Consider the following 20,573-nt stretch of genomic DNA (forward strand, 5'->3'; position numbering starts at 1 on the left):
AATTCAACAGATTTTTTTCCCTGCTTCAGAGAGTATGTTCCAGAAGCCTTGGGCAGGTTATTTTTCCTGAGACCTTCAGTTTCACTATCTGAAAAATGAAGATATTGGGCCCCATTGGACGACATGGTCTTTGAGATCTCCTCTCTAGTGGCCACTAATGAGCTTACAGCTAGTTAACTTTTAGGAGTGAATTCTTCTGTTTGAGTTAAAGAAGGCACAGATAATTTATTGTTTCAATATTTTTTAGGGAAGCCAAGGAGAGAGAACTCTGTTCCTACCTAATTTCTTTATACTTTCCTCTACTGAAAAGGTTTATACAGTTTTGAGCTATCGGGGAGAATTGTTCCTCAGGCTTTCCAGAATCTTTGCAAACAAGAATTGAAAGGTTTTTTTGTGGAGGGAAGGCAACCAGAGAGTCTCAAGTGTAGCCCCAGGTGATGATTCCAAGTGTCACATCAGTTTAGGGGAGCTTAGCAGTGTTATAAATATGTGGGTAGAATGATGCTGCCAGAGTACCTTCCGCTTGGATGGTGAGGAAAAGCAAGGTGGCCACTTCCTCACGTATCAAGGACAGGTGGGGCCATGGAATTCCTGATATCCCAGCAGTCAGCCAAGCGCTGTGATGTGGCTTCATGAACTTTATGAGTTGAGTGGGAGCAGTGGTATATAGTGCTAAGTTCTGTTTTGTTTTGTTTTTCTGGTCATGGAGCCTCTCTGGAATTGCTTAGGTTCCTATATGTTTACTTTGGGGTGGTACCACTGGTTAATTTTCTCCTGGAAAGCAGGCAGGCATGCACACACTCATTCGTCCCACAGATCTTGTCAGGGCCAGACCTGTGCTGGGCCCTGGGGATGTAAGAACCAAAAGGAATACGGTACTCATCCTTTGAAGAGTGATTTTGAGTAGCCTGGGGCCCCGTCACTTTGAGAGAAGATAATTTTGTATGTTGGAGAGGAGAAAATGTGCATGATGTTTTTCATAGAAATTTTAGTTGGAGGCCACATGCTAACTGTAGGACTTGACCATTTTTAATGATGTTGATCCCTTACCCACAGAGCCCACAGGGTCATCATCAGTGCAAGGGGCTTATCACTAAGGACAGACGGACCAGTTATATTCCTTAATCTTGGATTTTTCTTGAAAAGTTTATAGTAAAATACCCAAATCAGAAAAATGAAACTAAAAAACTCATGATGTCATAGGACAGGAAGGCTACTAAGATCATTTTGAACCATGGAACCATAGAATCTTTGCGCTGGAAGAGAACTTGCTGATCATCTAGTCCTGAGATTCCCCAGCCAGGACCACATGAAAGGCTCATAAAGGCAGGTGGCTTATAGGCAGAGACTGAAAATACCTAGAGACCACTTGTGACAGGGTTTCCATCCTCCACACTCTTGTCATTTTGGACCAGATCATTCTTTCTTATGGGGGTTTTCCTGTGCGTTGTAGGATGTTCAGCCGCATCCCTGGCCTCTACGCATTAGATACCAGTAGCACCGCTCCCCCCGGCCCCACCCAGTTGTGAGAACCAAAAGTGTCTCCAGATATCCCTGGGCTGGGGTCTGGGGGGGTAAGATTGCCCCTGGTTGGGACCACTGCTCTGTGACAACATAAGATTAGTAGAAGAATCTAACTCTCATAACCAATCTTTTTATGTTTGATTGGAATCTTATCACTCACAAGCTCTGCTTCATTCATTCATTTGTTCATTCATTCAGCACATTTGCTGAGTACCCATTGTGTGAACTGTCCCCAGTGCTGAAGATATCAGTGTAAATAGACAGGTGTAGGCTTGCTATCAGGGTGCCTGTGTTCTAGCAGAGGGAGATAGAGCACAAACAAACAGGTATCATAGCAACAATGAAGGAACTTGCAAGGCAGCGTCATGTGGTAAGAGAAAGTCAGCATGGTCAGAGCTGTGGATAGGGGCTCGATTTCATGGGGATGGGGAGAGCGGGCTAATATTAGATGGAGTTGTGAGAAAGCCCCTTGGAGGATAGAACGTTTGAGCCCAGAATTGCATGAGGAGGAGTCAGTCATGACGAAACTAGGCATTTATTTGTCTCTGAATAATAATAAAAAGTGAGAGATGAATTAAGTCAGAAAAAAATCTTTCAAAATATGAGAAGAAAATTTTGTAACACACTCCTTTGTACAAAAAGGTTGACTGGCATAGTCTCATCTCTTCATTTAGTGAAATGATCCAAGTAAAGGCTTCGAAAGACTTGTTCAAGGTGAAGGTGGCAGGTGGAGCCATCACACCTGCTGGGAATAAATTATTTTACTTGCTGGAGAGGCATTTCTGTATCCTTGTCTTTTTTTTTTTTTTTTTTTTTTTTTTGAGCAGCCCAATAGTGAATAAGCTGAAAGACCTAAGTTTGTTGGGCAAAGTGAGATTTTCATTAAGGATTTATGGAACGTGGGGCTTGGCCAAGTACCTGAGCCACCGTAGTGTTTTCACACGGTGATAAATCCTACTGTTATGTTGGCAGACAAATGTCTTAACTTTCTGCTAAGAAGTTCTTGAGGTGCAGTGATTTTTAGGAGTAAACTTACTTGCTGAGGGTGGATTGGAGACTGCAAGAGAAAAGGAATTCTTTAGCTATCGTGTAAAATAAAATATTCCTAATTCTTGGGTATCTGCCAGTTCCATACATAAGGACATAGGGTGTTTTTCCTGTTTTCTTGGATCGGGGTAGGAGAACCAATGGATCTCAGTGGGCAGTGCCTTCTGCTATAGGTGGAGGCCAAGAGGAGAAAAAAAAAAAAAATCACAATCTTCTTGAATAGAAGGACTTCACAGTGGTCACGATTCCTGATTCACACAAGCCCAGCCGTTGTTTACCTTTCCAGAAAGCAGTCTGCTTAGGGCTTTCAGCCTGAGGGGGTAGTTAGATCAGGAACCATGGAGTGGCTATATTTTGTCAAATATAAGAAATTGAACTGGAGAGGTTACTGCATCAGGGCCTTGTGTGCCACAGATATAGGCAGACTCGGGACAATTCTCATTTAAAGGAAGTGACTTGTCTGAATTTTCTGAGCACACCGTGAGCACAAGGCAAAGAACAAATCTCAGAGGGATTAGATTGGGACTTCTGTGGGCTTTTCCTCAAATAAAAGAGGTTCTTCTGGCAAAACTTTCTTATACTTTCACCAGCCCTGGATCCTTTCGTTTTGTTTTTTGTTTTTTTTTCCTCTCAGAAGGTAATAGAGAGCAACGTGAGTTGTTCGAATGGTTTCTGGATTCATTCACTAAAACTGTAGAATTTAGACGTGGTGGGGTTGGCCAGACCTTCTGTGCCAGGCACAGATCTGGCTGTGAAGACATGCCCAAGGCCTGTGGTCAGCGAAGCCTTCAGACCCACAGAGGAGCTACTCAACGCGTGGTTTGGTCTTTCACGATATGGAGGATGCCTTTGACTGCAGCTTCTGCGTCTTAATCAGTTCTGTAATGAAGACCCAGCAGCATATCTGCAACTTCCCTTTAATTTTACAATTTTTATAATGAGAGTTCTTGTAGTGTGAAAAGTGTCTGTGGAAACCCAGCCAGCATGCTGAAGAGCCTACAAAGGAATACAGCGATTTTCTGTCTCTGCCGTTGGGGTGAGGTTTGGCTCTAGAGGAGAGAAATCGGGTCTCTCTTGATCTCCAGGCTCGGGCAAGAATGGCTTCAAAGTTTCCAAGGAATTTCCTGATGGACCCACGACATTTCAGAGAATTCATTCAACCCTAAGAGTGGTTTTCGCTCATTTGGAAGAACAGAATGAGCTGGGATCTCATTTGTCGTGGTTGCCTTTTGAGAATTTTAGCATGTGGAGGCGTCTTCATTTTGTTTTGTTTCTCAAGGAGAATATTGTCAGGACGCTTCTCAGAATTGGACTTATCTGGTGAACTACAGGTTCCCCTTCACAGACAATGAAGTCTAAAGCTCCTGAGATACCACCCTGCTTCCTCCCTTTCTTTTCTAGTCCCTTCTCTCCTCTTTTATCTCCTTATTCAAATCACACGCTTCCTTTTCTAAGGACAGGAGAGCTGGCAGGCTGCCTATTGGCCTGTTGGCCTCAATTAGCCTTATATCATTGCAAAGGAATGCATGAATTCTCCAGAAGGTATGTACTATCTCTTTCTGTATTAGACGCTCACTACCTGCGTTCATAACAGGTCACTCAGCCAGAATGGCTTCTTGTTTACATATCTGATATTTTTTTGGTCATTTGGATTAGATCATCTCATTTTAATAATGATCCCCGAGGTTATCTGTTATGAAATATTACTCCAACATGCTCTGTAAAACTTGATTCAGGAAAACAAAGCTAAAATAAGAGAACCTGAAGGATAGCATCCTTGGCCGCAAGGTGACTGGGGTTATTGATCTGCAGATTGCCTGCTTCAGACTCTGTCCCAGAGATGGAACAGAGGCCACACATGGGCACTGGCAGGACGCAGGCTCGCGTGGTATTTCTCTGCTACTATTTAAATTCAGTCTCATCTTGGGGGTTACATATGTGATTGCAAATTAATCCTTTCTCTTCTGAAAATTTGGTTTTGAAGAACAGCTGTGTCTCCCTTCTGAATTCCTTAATTATTTATCCTCCCTGATATGTTAAACCTTTCATTAGTGTGGTGAATTGCCAAGAGTACACAGAACTGCTTAGATCATGTAGCAAACAGTATAAACATTGGATAGGACATTTGAAGACACCACATGGTGAGCCAGGATCTATAGTTGTACCAAATGTTGTGGGATCAATGTAGGTATCTTGTTGTTGGAAGTTCTTTGTTGGTTTATTTTGTTGGCTTATTTTTTTTTAATCACTATAACATGGGAAGAGTATGTATGTCATTTGTACTTATTCAAAAGTGTTCTAACAGAAGTGTTAAATTTGGAGGGCACATGCCCCTATCTGAGTTCAAATTAAATCAAGAAAATTAATTATTTCATATATACGTACACGTATGTATGTATATATGTATGTGCAGAGGACAGGCACCCTGTGATACATGTGTTTGCATATATATGCATGCCTGTGTGTGTATATCTACAGTCTGTATTTGCATTTGTAAGTGTGATTCCATAACTACTGTTCCTTTTCCTGAAAGGAGATTTCTACCTCCATTTCTTGATCCGGTCCTGTTTGGAAAGATGCTTTAAATGATTTTTAAATTAGAATTCCCACTTCGACCATGACAAGAGTAAATGATAAGCAGTGATGTACAACACGTCTTGTTGCTGAGAGTAGCAACCCACACTCACAAGTGGATTAGTGATTTTTTTTTCCCCTCATTTTTCATCCTAAGCATGAAAATTCTTCTTTCCTCCCAAACCACGTTCCTGGGGCTTGAAATAAGAGATGTTAACTTCCCAACACACCCCGCAGCTCTTTGACCTCATCATAGCAACAGTTTCCAATCTCAAATACATTTGTAGAATGATCTTTAAGTTCCTGATTTTTCTGTCTTTCTAGCTGAACGGTGCCGAAGTTTATGCATTCCACTAACTGATAATTGGTTTTTCCAATCATGGGAAAGGAAAGTAAGAAAAGCACAGACAATAGGTGCTCACTAAAGCCTTTGCTTAGAATTGTGATTCAAGAGAACCGAGGAGTTCAGTGTCTTACAAATGAAACTAGGTTTCTGGAGTGGACATAGGAAAAGCATCTTACGGTGTTTCTGGTTCTATTTCTCAAAGGCTTTGAAGCTTATAATTAGTTGCTCTTGAATCCCTGTGGCTGTGGTGCTTCACAGCTTTATTTCTGGTCTGCAGTCCTTCAGTCAGAGAACAGGGTAGGTCCAGGCAAGGCCTGCACCTTTTCATTTGGACACTTCCCGGAGACAGTTGGGATTTTGACTTGAAGACCGTGTTCGTGCTCCATGCAATCCTGGAGAACAGTGCTCGCCGAGGTGACCCAGGTGAGGGTTGTGGTGGCAGGATTGTAGGAGTGCCCTCAAACACCCAGGGCGCCTCCCTTCTCCCCTCCTGTCTGGGCAGTGAGTGGGGAGGACACATGATGAACCTGTGGATTGTCCCCTTTCACCTTCACAGGAGGAAAATGGAGGCATAATGGGTCTCTGAAATTGTGAACACAGAAAGTGGGTGGGCAGACGGTAGAAATTAAAATTGGTGGTTTTTTTTAAGTTGAAGTGTCGTTGATTTACAGTGCTGTGTTACTTTACGTTTTTTAAATTTATTTTTTAATTTTTTGGCCACGCCGCATGGCATGTGGGATCTTAAGTTCCCGGACCAGGGGTTGAACCTGCGCCCCCTGCAGTGGAAGTGCAGAGTCCTAACCACTGGACCACGAGGGAATTCCCTGTGTTACTTTCTGAAGTATAGCAAAGTGATTCAATTATATATATAGATCTACTTATCTATCTTTTATTAGATTCTTTTTCCGTCATAGTTTATTACAAGATATTGAACATAGTTCCCTGTGCTATACAGTAGGACCTTGTCATCTTTTTTTTATATATAGTAGTTTGATTCTGTTAATCCCAAACTCCTAATTTATCCCTCCCTCCCCCTTCCCTCTTTGGTAACCATAGGTTTGTTTCCTATGTCGGGGAGTCTGTTTCTGTTTTGAAAATAGGTTCAAAATTGGTGTTTTTAAGATTGAGGAAGAGCAGCTGGTGGCCATTCTCTCCCTTTCCCCCTTCTCAGCTGTATATTCCCAATCCTTAACAAGATCTCTGGATTTTCTTTAAATATGTCTTCAAGAGTTTGTCCAATATGGAAAGTAGGGTTTGGGGTTTCCCATCAAAACCCCACCTCTTGAAAACTCTAGACTTATCCATGTAAATTGCACAGACCAACACGTGGCAATCAGTAGTGCAGAGTCGTGGATAATTAGTATGGTCGTCTAGAGGTTTCACATTAGGAGGACTAATCACATTAGGTGCTAGCTTATTTGGGAACGAATCCATTTTTCATCTGCCTGCCAAGGCCTCATCATGGGTGGTGGTGTGAGTCTAGTCGTCCGATGCCTGTTTGACCTTGAGGGGCCTGGAGATATTGCATTGGGAGTAGGAGATGGGGCCGGTGGGGGGGAGGGGACACGCTTGTTTGATTTGTAGATTCATCTCATGACCTTTTGAAATAGCACTTCTTTCAGTTAGTTCAGAAGCTTCCTCTTCGGCTTTTGATTTTGCTGATTTGGCCAGTGGGAAAAAAAAATACTGCTAATCTCATTATGGCAGTAGAATTTTTAAATAAAGTAAATAGATAGGAGATCAAGGCTTTTAACTTGAAATCGTCATTTGGTAGCAGCTCAGTGTCTGGTGTAGCCTTTTAGGGTTGCTGTTCTTTCTCGGTTGATGAAACAGTCAAATATGCAAGAGAGTATTTCTCATCTTTGTTCCCATCTTTGTTGTTGGTTTCTCAGAGGATTACCATCTGCTGCAAAAACATCCTCGAGTTGATGGATGGGTCATCCTCAGGTCCAGCTTTCTTTGTCTCTCTCCTCCCCTGTTCCGTCTCCGCCTCCCTCCTCTCACTTTTTGCCCATGTGTACGTCCTCAGTCTCATAAACACATCAAGTTTCTGTGTCTTTGATTGTTTAGGCCATGCAGGCAATTTCTGTTTTCTTCTGTCAGCGTCTCCAGGAGCAATGTGTGCACAAAGACAAAATGGCTTTCAGAGGAGGCTACGTCCTCATTTGAGGACTCAGTGCAGACATCCAATTGAAGGCCATTCAGTGGTAACCAGACACTGGTTCTCTCGGCAGCCTGGAGATTAACCTCTTCTAAGGCTCTGTGCTATTTTTGAGGTAGAGTCTGCAACAACATTAAAGCTAGAACCTATTAGGAAATCACTTTCATCATCTCTTCTTTTTCCAAATCAGTGGCTTTTTTTTTTTTTTTCCTGATCTCCTAACCCTTTAATCTCCTTTGTAGCAGAACAAGGAGACCGTTGGTTTGTTTGCATCCAGCGAAGTTTGAATCCTTGCTAAGAGCTTCGGAAGACACCAAGATATTAGAGAACCGTGCAGAGAGATGAATTTCATCTCGGGGTGGATGACTTAATGCCAAAGGTGCCCTGCTTTCCTTGGGCAGAACTGTCATTTTTTTGGTGGATGTTGTGCGAACTAGGCTCAAACTTTCCAAAAGACACACAGCAGAAAGCCTTTTGTTGCATTATTTCTAAAGGCTTGAAGTTTTGAAGGGAAGAGATTTTGTTTTGCTCTCGGCTACACAATGGAGCTTTCAGAGAACCTCTTTTAAAAGGAATAGCTACAGCCTTTGTGTTGAAGGGTGTGCCTGTTGGCAGGGTCTGCTCATGCAGACAGACTGGCTGGTGATTAACAAAGGTCATTAGACTTTGGAATCTGGCAAGCAGAGTCGGATGGTATGTCTTCTGTGTGTGGAAGGACGACTCCCAAGAAGCCAAGGCATTCTGGAGGTTCCCCCCTCCAGCCCACCCCCAAAGGCAGCTGGAGAACAGGGTCTGGTCCAGGAACGTCCTGCGGTAACCAGGGCTGTGCTGGGATGAACGAACTAGCCCATCAGGCATGGGATAAAAGAACCTTCGGAGATCCTGGTGAATGACATCTGAGGAGGAGAGAGGTGCTGCTTTTTCGGGAAGGAGTGAAAACAGTTCCTCCTTTGTTGGGAGGAGGAGGGCAGAGGAGGGGCCCAGGCTGCTCCTCTCCTGTTGCCTCGGCCCGGCAGCCTGGCAGCATCCATCCCAGAGAAGCCATGTTGTGCTCAGAAGGGAGGCTCTGAGCTAAAATGGCCGCTCCTAAAGCTCAGAGGACTAGGGCAGCTTAGTGAGACTTAGAGCTCCAGTGACGCAGGAGCTCCTATCTCTTGAAAGTGTGATAAACACATTCAGCAGAGCTGTGGCTTGTTTGGCTGAGATGAAAGGACTAAGCTGGGGGGATGGGGAGCGCACACTGGATGATCTGCCTTTTTGCCGTGAAGTGTTCTAAATGCAGGAGTCGTCTGCACTATGGAAAAATTTGTGTTCAGGTCTAATGGGCTGTGCGAAAAGGAGAAGTGGGGTGGGGCCTCGGTGACGGCTGTAATTTGATCCAGAGCTGATAGCAACCTCTTCCACACAATTTGGGTTGGTGCAGAGACAGAAAAGCTGGTGTGGCTGGGAATATGGAGGCTGAGTTAGCTGACAGGGACTCTGGTGCACAGTTCAGGGTTTATTGAAAAAAAGGAGAAATTGCTGGGTGAAAGGGGAGAAGGTAAATCTCTGTGTGTCTCACTCTGCAAGCTCAGGCTGTCCAGAGCTGGACTTGCCAGGAGTTATTTTCACAGGAGCATTCTTTCAGAGAAAATCCTCCTGCCCTAGCTCCTTTCACTGCATTGACAGATTTCTCCACTGTATTCTTCCTGCAGAAATCATTGATCTTTTACAATAAAAGTATAGAAAGTTGCTGTACGATCAAAGTATCGAAAGATTTGGCTTGTGGCTTTTGTTCTTGGACATCTGGTTCTAGATTACAGTGACTCAGTAGAGTTTGCTATGAGCTCAGTGAAGTAACTCAGTCATTAAGATAATAACTGGGTATCTCAACTTAAGATAGGAAGGCGTATGCCTTCTCATACATTTTTAACTTCTTAATGGTGGGCCGCTCCATTGAGTTCGTGTGAAGCTATCTGTATCTTTCAATCACACAGTAAATAGCAGGACAGAGGCAGCTGGGCAAGTTTTACTTTATTCTGAATCAGGTTCACTGCTTGTTATGGCCAAGTATGCACTCCACATTTGTAAAGGGGAGAAGTAGAAAAAGAGAAAGTCCTGCCTTAGAAGCCCTTCTTCCAAACCACGTGCATTTCTGTTGCCTTAGTGTAAATCGAGGTACCGAGGTGCAACCTGAAACTAGAAACTGGATTGTCATCTAAAGTTGGTTGTTTAAGAATCTCTTGAGAAATATTTTATGACCTAATTAGATTGGAGAAGCTGTTAGGTTATAATTGGTAGGTAGTAAAAAGCAAATAACCATTTAGCTCATGAAAAAAAAATAATAAACCGTTTAAAGAAGGGAAGAAGGAGGTGTACCGCAATATCAGTTAAGAGAGTAGAAGAATAAAAAGGTACAATAAAAGCTTTTCCTACTGCCACTCAGAGATTCAGTACTGTTTCACCGTTTGGTGATAAAACATCAATGTTTTATAGTATTAAAACAGCTAATGAAGAGTGAAGTTTGTCCTTTCTTCTGTATGGGCCACCTCTTTACTCCTGAGAAGATTCTGGTTCAAAAATAAAACTGGTCCCAGCCGGAATCAAAGTCAGTATTAACCTACCAAGAAATCTGAATTCAGTCAAGAAATTCAGAAACTACTAAAACTTTTGAAGTATTAGGGATTTCTTTGGCACATGGCACTTGCAGATACATCAAGCTAGAAAGAGTTTGCCTGGTTTTTTCCCCCTTCTTTGAAGTTAGGAAGTCAAGGACACCATCCCTATTATGTCTGATTTCCTTTCTTTGGCCAGTGTTCCATCTGACAAAGTCCAGTGAGAGGAAATGGCCGATATTGGAATTTCTTCCATTAATGGACTTGTAGCCCCAGCAGCTTGGGGTACGCGATGAGCGCAGGCCTTAAGGTGTTTCGTCTGCCTTCTGCCACCGCAGGTTCCTAATGTGAGAGGGTAGACCCAGATGATGGAGGTGCTTCAGTGCGATGGCTGTGACTTTAGAGCCCCGTCTTATGAAGATCTCAAGGCGCATATCCAGGATGTCCACACGGCATTTCTGCAGCCGACGGACGTTGCCGAAGACAATGCGAATGAGCCGCGATCTGGGTCCATGAATGCCAGTAACCAGACAGAGGTGGAGTTTTCGTCTATAAAGGATGAATTTGTGATTGCAGAGGACTTATCAGGTAAATCTGTCCTAGGCTCGGCATATCTGATGTATTTCACCGCCCTCATCTATTTTGAGCCTGTAGCCGTGGTTCTTTTTTTTTGGACAGGAGAGTAGGACTTATTGGTGGGCGTGAGTAAGGAGGGGACGGTGCCAAGGCTGTCATGAGTGCAGGGTCCGCCGCTTGTCCAGAGGGCCAGGATTACAGATGTGTTTGACCTCACAGCCATCCGGGATGAGCTGCTTTTCTGCCACCTTGTTTTCAAATTCATCTGCATTAAACTTAGTAAATGCCCACTTCTTGGAGATGTGGCTCTTCTGGTGGCCAGGGAACTTGAACTTGGCCCTGTGGAGGGCCTTAATCACATGCTCCTTGTTCTGCAGTCTGGTGCGGATGGACCTTATGACTTGGCCAGCGTGGACCCTGGCCACTGTGCCCTGGGGCTTTTCAAAGGCACCGCACATACCTGTCTGGAGCCTAGATTGGGCACAACATGCCAGTCATGAATGTCCACTGGAAAGGGCTGTCTCCAAGGTCCCTTAAGGCAACCAGTACAGGCAACAGGCTACATACACTACCGAGGAGCCTGTAGCCGTGGTTCTTGACATGCACGGTTCCTACAGAGTTTCTTTTTTTTTTGGCCATGCTGCAAGGCTTGTGGGATCTTTAAAGGTTCCCCGACCAGGGATTGAACCTGGGCCACGGCAGTGGAAAAACGCTGAGTCCTAACCACTGGACCGCCAGGGAATTCCCACTTGTGAGCCATTTTTGTGGTTTGGGCATCACGTTTCTCTTCTTGAGTAGCCCAGGTTATTGTTCTTTCAGCTTCCTCTGTTTCTTAGCTTCCTTTCAGTTTGGAGCACAGGGTAGTATCTTGGAAAGTTCTAGAATGAATATTGCAGTTTGTGAAACTTGCATTTTCATAGCTCTGTGGCACATGAATCGAGATGTGGAGACTCTTGCACCTGAAGCCGAGCACTGCCTTCCGTCCGTGAGAAGCAACGTGTTTATGTTCGTTAATGCTTCGTTAATACTCTTCAGGGCCTCATCTTGAGATGTTAGGCTTTTTGAATGTGATGTTTATTAATGAAGGATAATTGAGAAGAAAATGGATTTGCATGATTGAATTTCTTGACTCGCTTTTGCTATGCTTTTCTCTTCCCACTTACCTTATGCCTTCTCTTTAGGTCAAAATGCAACGGCATTGGGGACCGGAAGTTACTATGGCCATAGTCCAGGATATTACGGTCAGCATATTGCCTCTAATCCCAAACCAACAAACAAGTTTTTTCAATGCAAGTTCTGCGTACGCTACTTCAGGTCAAAAAACCTCCTCATTGAACACACTAGGAAGGTCCACGGGGCTCACGCTGAAGGGAGTTCGGCGGGACCTCCTGTTCCAGGATCCTTAAATTATAATATCATGATGCACGAGGGATTCGGAAAGGTCTTCTCTTGCCAGTTTTGCACATACAAGTCACCAAGGAGGGCAAGAATAATTAAGCATCAGAAGATGTATCACAAAAACAATTTGAAGGAGACCACTGCTCCTCCCCCTGCCCCTGCTCCGATGCCAGACCCAGTGGTCCCACCCGTGTCCCTCCAGGACCCCTGCAAGGAGCTGCCGGCGGAGGTCGTGGAGCGCAGCATCCTAGAATCGATGGTCAAGCCTCTGACCAAGTCTCGAGGCAACTTCTGCTGTGAGTGGTGCAGCTATCAGACCCCCCGCCGGGAACGCTGGTGTGACCACATGATGAAGAAACACCGCAGCATGGTCAAGATCCTGTCCAGTCTCAGGCAGCAGCAAGAAGGGACTAATCTGCCTGATGTGCAGAACAAGAACGCTCCCAGCCCCACGTCTAACTCCACCTATCTGTCTGTGAATGCTGCCAGCCGGGAGCTACCCAACACTAACGTCTCCACCTTCAGGGGCTCCATCGGCAACTCCATCATGAGACCCAATTCTTCTTCCGCTTCCAAGTTTTCGCCCATGTCTTACCCTCAGATGAAGCCGAAGTCACCTCACAATTCTGGCCTCGTCAACTTGGCGGAGAGATCCCGTTACGGAATGACTGACATGACCAATTCTTCTGCCGACCTGGAAACTAACAGCATGCTGAATGACTCTAGTTCCGACGAAGAGTTAAATGAAATAGACAGTGAGAATGGCTTAACTGCTCTGGATCATCAGACAGCAGGCATGTCCGCGGAGCAGCTGATGGGCTCAGAGGGCAACAAATTATTGGAGACCAAGGGGATCCCATTTAGAAGATTCATGAACAGGTTCCAGTGCCCCTTTTGTCCGTTCCTCACCATGCACCGACGTAGCATCTCCCGTCACATAGAAAACATCCACTTATCCGGAAAGACGGCCGTCTACAAATGTGATGAATGTCCATTTACTTGCAAGAGCTCGTTAAAACTTGGGGCTCACAAACAGTGTCACACGGGTACAACGTCAGACTGGGATGCCGTGAATTCCCAGAGTGAAAGCATCGCCTCTCCGCTGCACGAAGGTGTCGTGTCTTACGAGAGCTCGAGCATCAATGGGAGAAAGGCGGGGGTCGTGCTGGAGCCCCTGCAGCAGCAACAGCCGCCCCCGCCGCCGCCGCCGCCGCCCCCGCCTCCGTCACAGCCTCAGCCGCCGCAGCTGCAGCCGCCCCCGCCCCCGCCGCCCGCGCAGGCCCCGCCCCTGCACCCCTACAAGTGCACCATGTGTAATTACTCCACCACGACGCTGAAAGGGCTGAGGGTGCATCAGCAGCACAAACACTCCTTCTGCGACAACTTGCCAAAATTCGAGGGGCAGCCCTCCAGCCTGCCAGCGGACGGCGAGACAGACAGCCACCCCTCTTCCAGCAACACTGTGAAGAAAAGTCAGACCTCAATTCTTGGGCTGTCCTCCAAGAACAATTTTGTAGCTAAGGCCTCTAGGAAACTCGCTAATGACTTTCCTCTCGACTTATCGCCCGTGAAGAAGAGGACCCGGATTGACGAGATAGCGAGCAACCTGCAGAGCAGAATTAACCAAACCAAACAGCAGGAAGATGCGGTGATCAACGTGGAGGATGACGAGGAGGAGGAGGAAGACAACGAGGTGGAGATCGAGGTGGAGCTGGACCGGGAAGAAGAGCCACCGGAGCCCGTCCTGGAGGTGCCCACGTCCTTCTCAGCGCAGCAGATCTGGGCGAGAGACGCCCCTGAGCCCCAGAAGGAGCCCAACTTCAGAACTGTCACCCACGATTACAATGCCACCAACGGGGCTGAGATAGAGCTCACCCTTTCGGAAGACGAAGAGGATTATTATGGCTCCTCCACGAACATGAAAGATCACCAGGTTTCCAGCGCTGCTCTGCTCAACACCCAGACTCCTATCTACGGAACTGAGCACGGTAATGAAAACGCGGACTTTAGCGACTCGGGAAGGCTTTATTATTGCAAACACTGTGACTTTAACAACAAATCTGCCCGGAGCGTCAGCACCCACTACCAGCGCATGCACCCGTACATTAAATTCAGCTTCAGGTACATCTTGGACCCCAACGATCACAGTGCAGTGTACAGGTGCCTGGAGTGCTACATCGATTACACCAACTTCGAAGACCTGCAGCAGCATTATGGCGAACACCACCCAGAAGCCATGAACGTCCTCAACTTTGACCACTCGGACCTGATCTACCGGTGTCGGTTTTGTTCCTACACGAGCCCCAACGTCCGAAGCCTGATGCCACACTACCAGAGAATGCACCCCACCGTCAAGATTAACAATGCGATGATATTTTCGAGCTACGTGGTGGAGCAGCAGGAGGGGCCGAACACGGAGTCCCAGACGCTGAGGGAGATCCTGAATTCGGCTCCCAAGAACATGGCCGCGTCCGCTGCCGTGGCCCGTGGCGGCGGGGTGCCAGCTCCGTTCCCTAAGAACACCCCTTCCAAGACCTTTCCTCCAGAATGTGAAAATCAGAAGGACCCCTCGGTCAGCACCGTTGTCGTGTACGATTGTGACGTTTGCTCCTTCGCGAGCCCCAACATGCACTCTGTGTTGGTTCATTATCAGAAGAAACACCCGGAAGAAAAGGCCTCCTACTTTAGGATCCAGAAAACCATGCGAATGGTGTCTGTGGACAGGGGCTCTGCCCTTTCTCGGTTGTCATTTGAGGTGGGTGCTCCAGTGTCTCCCAAAATATCCACCATGGGTTCCCCACCCCCCCCACCGCCCCCGCCACCAGACCTCGGTACCGAGCTTTACTACTGCAAACACTGCTCCTACAGCAATCGGTCAGTTGTGGGAGTCCTTGTCCACTACCAGAAAAGACACCCAGAGATAAAGGTTACCGCCAAATATATCAGACAGGCTCCTCCCACAGCCGCAATGACGCGAGGGGCCGATGGGCCCCAAGGCTCCCCCCGGGCACCGGCCCCCAGGCAGCAGCTCAGCCGGAGCGGCTCCGAGAGAGACGGCCCTCCCGCGGAGAGTGAGATGTTCTTCTGCCAGCACTGTGATTACGGGAACCGCACGGTCAAAGGTGTCCTCATCCATTATCAGAAGAAGCACCGAGACTTCAAGGCCAACGCGGACGTGATCCGGCAGCACACGGCCACCATCCGAAGCCTCTGCGACCGTAACCAGAAGAAGCCTGCCGGTTGCGTGCTGGTCCCCCCCTCGAACGTGGAGCGGGACAGAACGAAACTCCGGGCGCTCAAGTGTCGTCAGTGCTCGTACACCTCCCCCTACTTCTACGCCCTGAGGAAGCATATCAAGAAAGACCACCCCGCCCTGAAGGCCACGGTCACGTCCATCATGCGGTGGGCATTTCTGGATGGCTTGATAGAAGCTGGCTACCACTGCGAGTGGTGCATCTATTCCCACACAGATCCCAACGGTTTGCTCCTCCATTACCAGAGGAGGCATCCCGAGCATTACGTTGATTATACGTACATGGCCACCAAGCTCTGGGCTGGGCCAGACCCATCCCCTCCCTCTCTCACGATGCCAGCTGAAGCCAAAACGTACAGATGCCGAGACTGTGTTTTTGAGGCCGTCTCCATCTGGGACATCACCAATCACTACCAAGCGTTCCACCCCTGGGCCATGAATGGGGACGAGTCCGTGCTGCTGGATATCATCAAGGAGAAAGATGCTGTCGAGAATCCCATCCCTCCGCCTGAAGAGCTCGTGGGCCCTGTGAATTGTGAAAACAGTATGCCTGCCCCGCTCCCCGAGCAGGAAGCTGAATGCCCCGAGGATGCCAGGCTTTCCCCAGATAAGAGCCTCCAGCTAGCGTCAGCCAACCCCGCCATCTCCTCTACCCCGTACCAGTGCACCGTGTGCCAGTCTGAGTATAACAACCTGCACGGCCTTCTGACCCATTATGGGAAGAAGCACCCAGGCATGAAAGTGAAGGCTGCTGACTTTGCCCAGGATATCGACATCAACCCGGGCGCCGTCTACAAATGCAGGCATTGCCCCTACATCAACACCCGCATCCACGGCGTCCTGACCCACTACCAGAAGCGACACCCGTCCATCAAGGTGACTGCCGAGGACTTCGTGCACGACGTGGAGCAGTCCGCCGACATAGCCCAGAACGACGTGGAGGAGACGAGCAGGATCTTCAAGCAAGGGTACGGCGCCTACCGCTGCAAACTGTGTCCCTACACGCACGGCACTTTGGAGAAGCTCAAAATCCACTACGAGAAGTACCACAACCAGCCTGAGTTCGATGTCTTTTCCCAGTCTCCCCCGAAGCTGCCCGTGACCCTCGCGCCCGAGATAACCACTGAAGTGAGCCCCTCCCAAGTCTCCGTGACCGAGGACGAGGTGGGAGAGGAGCCCGTGTCCACGTCTCACTTCGCTACCTCGCACCTGGTGTCCCACACTGTGTTCCGGTGCCAGCTCTGCAAGTACTTCTGCTCCACGCGGAAGGGCATAGCCCGGCACTACCGCATCAAGCACAACAACGTACGCGCCCAGCCTGAGGGCAAGAACAACCTCTTCAAGTGCGCCCTGTGTGCCTACACCAACCCCATCCGCAAAGGGCTGGCCGCCCACTACCAGAAGCGCCACGACATCGACGCCTACTACACCCACTGCCTGGCGGCCTCCAGGACCATCAGCGACAAGCCCAACAAGGTGATCATCCCGTCGCCGCCCAAGGACGACTCCCCGCAGCTCAGCGAGGAGCTCCGGCGCGCCGTGGAGAAGAAGAAGTGCTCCCTGTGCCCCTTCCAGTCCTTCAGCAAGAAGGGCATCGTGTCCCACTACATGAAGCGCCACCCGGGGGTGTTCCCCAAGAAGCAGCACGCCAGCAAGTTGGGGGGCTACTTCACCGCCGTCTACGCCGACGAGCACGAGAAGCCGGTGCTGATGGAAGAGGAGGAGAGAGGCGGCTTCGAGAAAGCCGAGGTGGAGGGGAGCGAAGGGCAGGAAATCGAGTGGCTCCCGTTCCGCTGCATCAAGTGCTTCAAGCTGTCCTTCAGCACGGCGGAGCTGCTGTGCATGCATTACACGGACCACCACAGCCGGGACCTCAAGAGGGACTTCGTCATCCTGGGCGGCGGCCCCCGCCCGCAGAGCTCCGCCTACCAGTGCAAGCACTGCGATAGCAAACTGCAAAGCACGGCGGAGCTGACCTCACACTTGAACATTCACAATGAGGAATTCCAGAAGCGTGCCAAACGTCAGGAGAGGAGGAAACAGCTTTTGAGCAAGCAGAAATATGCAGATGGTGCTTTTGCAGATTTCAAACAAGAGAGGGTAAGGATATGTTTTGCTTTCCCTTCCCCCAGGAGGCCTCTCATCACTGGTGCCCACATGCACGTCTTCGCTGCCAGCCAAACCGCTACGGGCTTCCTAGTGACTTAGCCTGCCAGAGAGCTCAATAAGTCAATTAAACATTTCGAGCTTGATTATCCCCCCCGCGTTCTACGCTCACCCTTCTCCCCGGCCCCCTCCCTCTCGCCCCTCCCAAGGTTCCCCAGGGGAGGGTCGGGTGGCTTTTCTGTATTTCTCTCTGCCAAGTAGCCTTATCCGAGGCCTAGTTACAGGACAACGCTCGCTCTCTTTCCCAAGGCAGTTGCGGGCCGTCTCTTGGTATCGTTAGCGCTTCTCAGCCATGTCTTGGTTTGCAGTGTTGGCTACAGGAACCTAACGTCTCCAGGAGTAGAGTTTTTTTTTTTTTCTTTTTCTTTTTTCTTTTTTGGTCAAGAAGTTCGCTAATGGCGTAGCTATGCGACGTTTCACCTGTGTAGTTGAAAAATTGGTTTGAAAACCAGATAACTTGGTGGCAGTGACAATGAGGCTTCAGCACCGAGATCTTCTCTCCTCACAAGTCGTAACCTGTTTGGGTTCTGGAGACTTCTCGCGCGCGCGCGCGTGCACAGTGGGCAGCGCGCCTCGCCCCTGACGAATCTGTTATGTAAAACTGCTCGCCGTGTTATCTCCCTTGGTTTTTAACCTGCTAATCTGCTTTAACGTAAAATCTGCTAGTAAGCTGCAAGAATAAATGCCGGCCATTGAGGGAGGGCTCGGAGTACTGATGGCTACCACTGTATTTTACCAGCCTTTTGGTCACTTAGAAGAGGTGCCAAAGATCAAGGAGAGGAAGGTGGTGGGCTACAAATGTAAATTCTGTGTGGAAGTGCATCCGACGCTCCGGGCCATCTGCAACCACCTGCGCAAGCACGTCCAGTACGGCAGTGTCCCGGCCGTGTCAGCCGCCGTGAAGGTGAGCACTGGGAAGGTCTGGATGAGGAGTCTTGTGTGTGAGCCCTTCGAGTTCCTAATTCACGCCGTTGCTCAGAGCCGCTCAGGAAAGGGCGACCCCAAATGTGGGCGTTTCTGAGTTATGCTGGGATCGGTCTGGCTTGTTTTGATTTCTTTACAGGTTGGATCCTCCTCATCTTCCGTGTTTCGACCCGGTTGCGTTTCGATCTGGTTCCCTTCCACGCGGATAGTCTGGTGGAAACAGAAGATCCGGGCCTCTCGGTACAGGAGGCCTTGGGTCTCCCTTCTATGCTGCATTTAGTGCCGTTAGGTGTTCGCTTTTGCAAGCGGCCCGGGCTCTTGAGAGGAGTCCAGTGGGTTCTGTTCCCATCCTCTTCTGCGCCTCCCACTGCCTGACTTCTTGCTGTTCTCGTCTGGCGACGGTGCAGAGAGCCCGGGAGAATCTGTCTTTTACTTCTTATCCTGGGTCCCCGGAGGAGCGTTCAGAAACGTTAAATCTAAAACCGAAAGCCTTCAGGTCACAGTTGGCCCTGTGAGCCCTTTGACCTGATTTGTCTCCTCCGTCCCCTCTCCCTCTGCGTTGCTGGCGAGCACCTTCTCTCTGCCCCCGACCAGTATTAGGCCACCTGGTTTGAAGCTCATAATCCTAAAATGAGCCACTGTTTCAGTGACCAAGCTGCCATCCCCGCCTTCCAGGGTATTGCTAACCACTTAGTGTTGAGCAGAGAAGTCAGTTCAGGGCTCTGCTCTCTCTCTCCCGATACGTGAATGCATTTCTGTCATCGGCCCTTCTTGATCTTGAGTCCTGTCTTGCCGATGTGGCATGGAGGCGAAGCTTCCGCTCTTCCCATTGAAGACTGAAGCCTTGCGGCTGGCGGCACAGCAGTGAGTGGCACGGGGACAGCATCGGTCAGCTTCTTGCCCGCCACCAGGGTGTGTCCCAGCCTTGCGTCCCATAATTGCTCAAGGGAGACAGCGGCTCTTCCCGTGTAATCGGTAATCCGAAGGAGCCACCCCAAACCAGGCTAGGCTGCTTCTTAATTTTTTGAATTGATTGTACAGCAACCTTCGGTCAAGGGGTGATGTCACCGCCTGTGAGATGGGGATGAGCGTGGTGGCAGAGAGCTGGATCTTCCAGTTTCCTTCATTTCCCGAGGGTGTTCCAAGGCTCCCAAGTGCCCATACCACACCATTCTCCTTTTTCCCCTTCCTTCCTCTGAGCCAATAACCCTAACCTGCTTTGTATCAGTTTCGGTAGGATCCCAATTTGAATTTTCTCTTTAAGATAGAAGGTAAGTGAGTGAACTGTCTTCAAAGTGGGAGAGCCGCTCCCTCACCTTTCCCAGACAGTAGCAACCTGTGTCCGGATATGTTGCCCTCACATCACCACCACTGCACGAAGGATGGCAGTTGGGTTTGCCCTCCCTCTAGGGGGAGCTGGAGAGGCAGGGGAGGAAGCCTTAACAGGAAATGCTTAACAGGAGTTTGGGAGAATGAAGGGAGAGGAGGAGAGCTGGGAGCAATGATGATGGATATTTATTTTGTTGGTGGGGCATGTGTGTGTGTGTGGTTCTCTTAGCAGGAGGCTGAAGACCCTTCCCACTTGTTCCTGGATGGACTGGAAGCAGCCAAAGATGCCAGTGGCGCCCTGGCGGACCGGGTGGATGGTGAACACTGCTTGCTTGATGGAATGTTGGAGGATGAAACCCGGCCGGGGGGATACCATTGTAGTCAATGTGACAGAGTCCTGATGTCCATGCAGGGGCTGCGTTCTCATGAGAGGAGCCATCTGGCCCTGGCCATGTTTACCCGCGAGGACAAGTACAGCTGCCAGTATTGCTCCTTTGTTTCTGCTTTCAGGCACAAGTAAGTGCTCACCGAGTGGGTGCAAGTGGTAACTGGAGGAGGTGGAAGGCAGGAGCGCTTGGAGGCGTCTGAAGGCCTCACTCATGGTTCAGGCCTGCCGTTCAGTTGGCTGTGTTACCTTGAGCCTCTGTCACCCCACCTGTCAAATGGGGCTGAGAACAGGAG

General features: G+C 48.7%; 1 protein-coding gene and 1 pseudogene across 5 annotated transcripts in view; one reads left to right on the forward strand and one right to left on the reverse strand.

Moving 5' to 3' along the window:
- The window catches only part of ZNF462 (zinc finger protein 462), a 144,322-nt gene that overhangs the window by 47,468 nt on the left and 76,281 nt on the right, over positions 1–20,573 (forward strand). For 2 of the 5 annotated variants that reach the window (XM_029202706.1, XM_029202705.1), the window contains exons 2-5: positions 10,585–10,834; positions 12,004–17,573; positions 18,379–18,543; positions 20,125–20,408. In XM_029202706.1, the coding sequence (XP_029058539.1) occupies positions 10,612–10,834; positions 12,004–17,573; positions 18,379–18,543; positions 20,125–20,408 (6,242 nt within the window). In that variant the 5' untranslated portion in view covers positions 10,585–10,611. Of the gene's footprint in view, positions 1–9,121; positions 9,193–10,584; positions 10,835–12,003; positions 17,574–18,378; positions 18,544–20,124; positions 20,409–20,573 lie in introns of those variants that run through there. The other 3 variants (XM_029202707.1, XM_029202708.1, XM_029202709.1) reach the window with 3 other exon arrangements.
- Positions 11,338–11,435, reverse strand: LOC114884857 (annotated as a pseudogene).

Source organism: Monodon monoceros, unplaced genomic scaffold, assembly GCF_005190385.1.
Source record: "Monodon monoceros isolate NGI ecotype Baffin Bay Population unplaced genomic scaffold, NGI_Narwhal_1 Super_Scaffold_5, whole genome shotgun sequence".
Classification (NCBI taxonomy): domain Eukaryota; kingdom Metazoa; phylum Chordata; class Mammalia; order Artiodactyla; family Monodontidae; genus Monodon; species Monodon monoceros.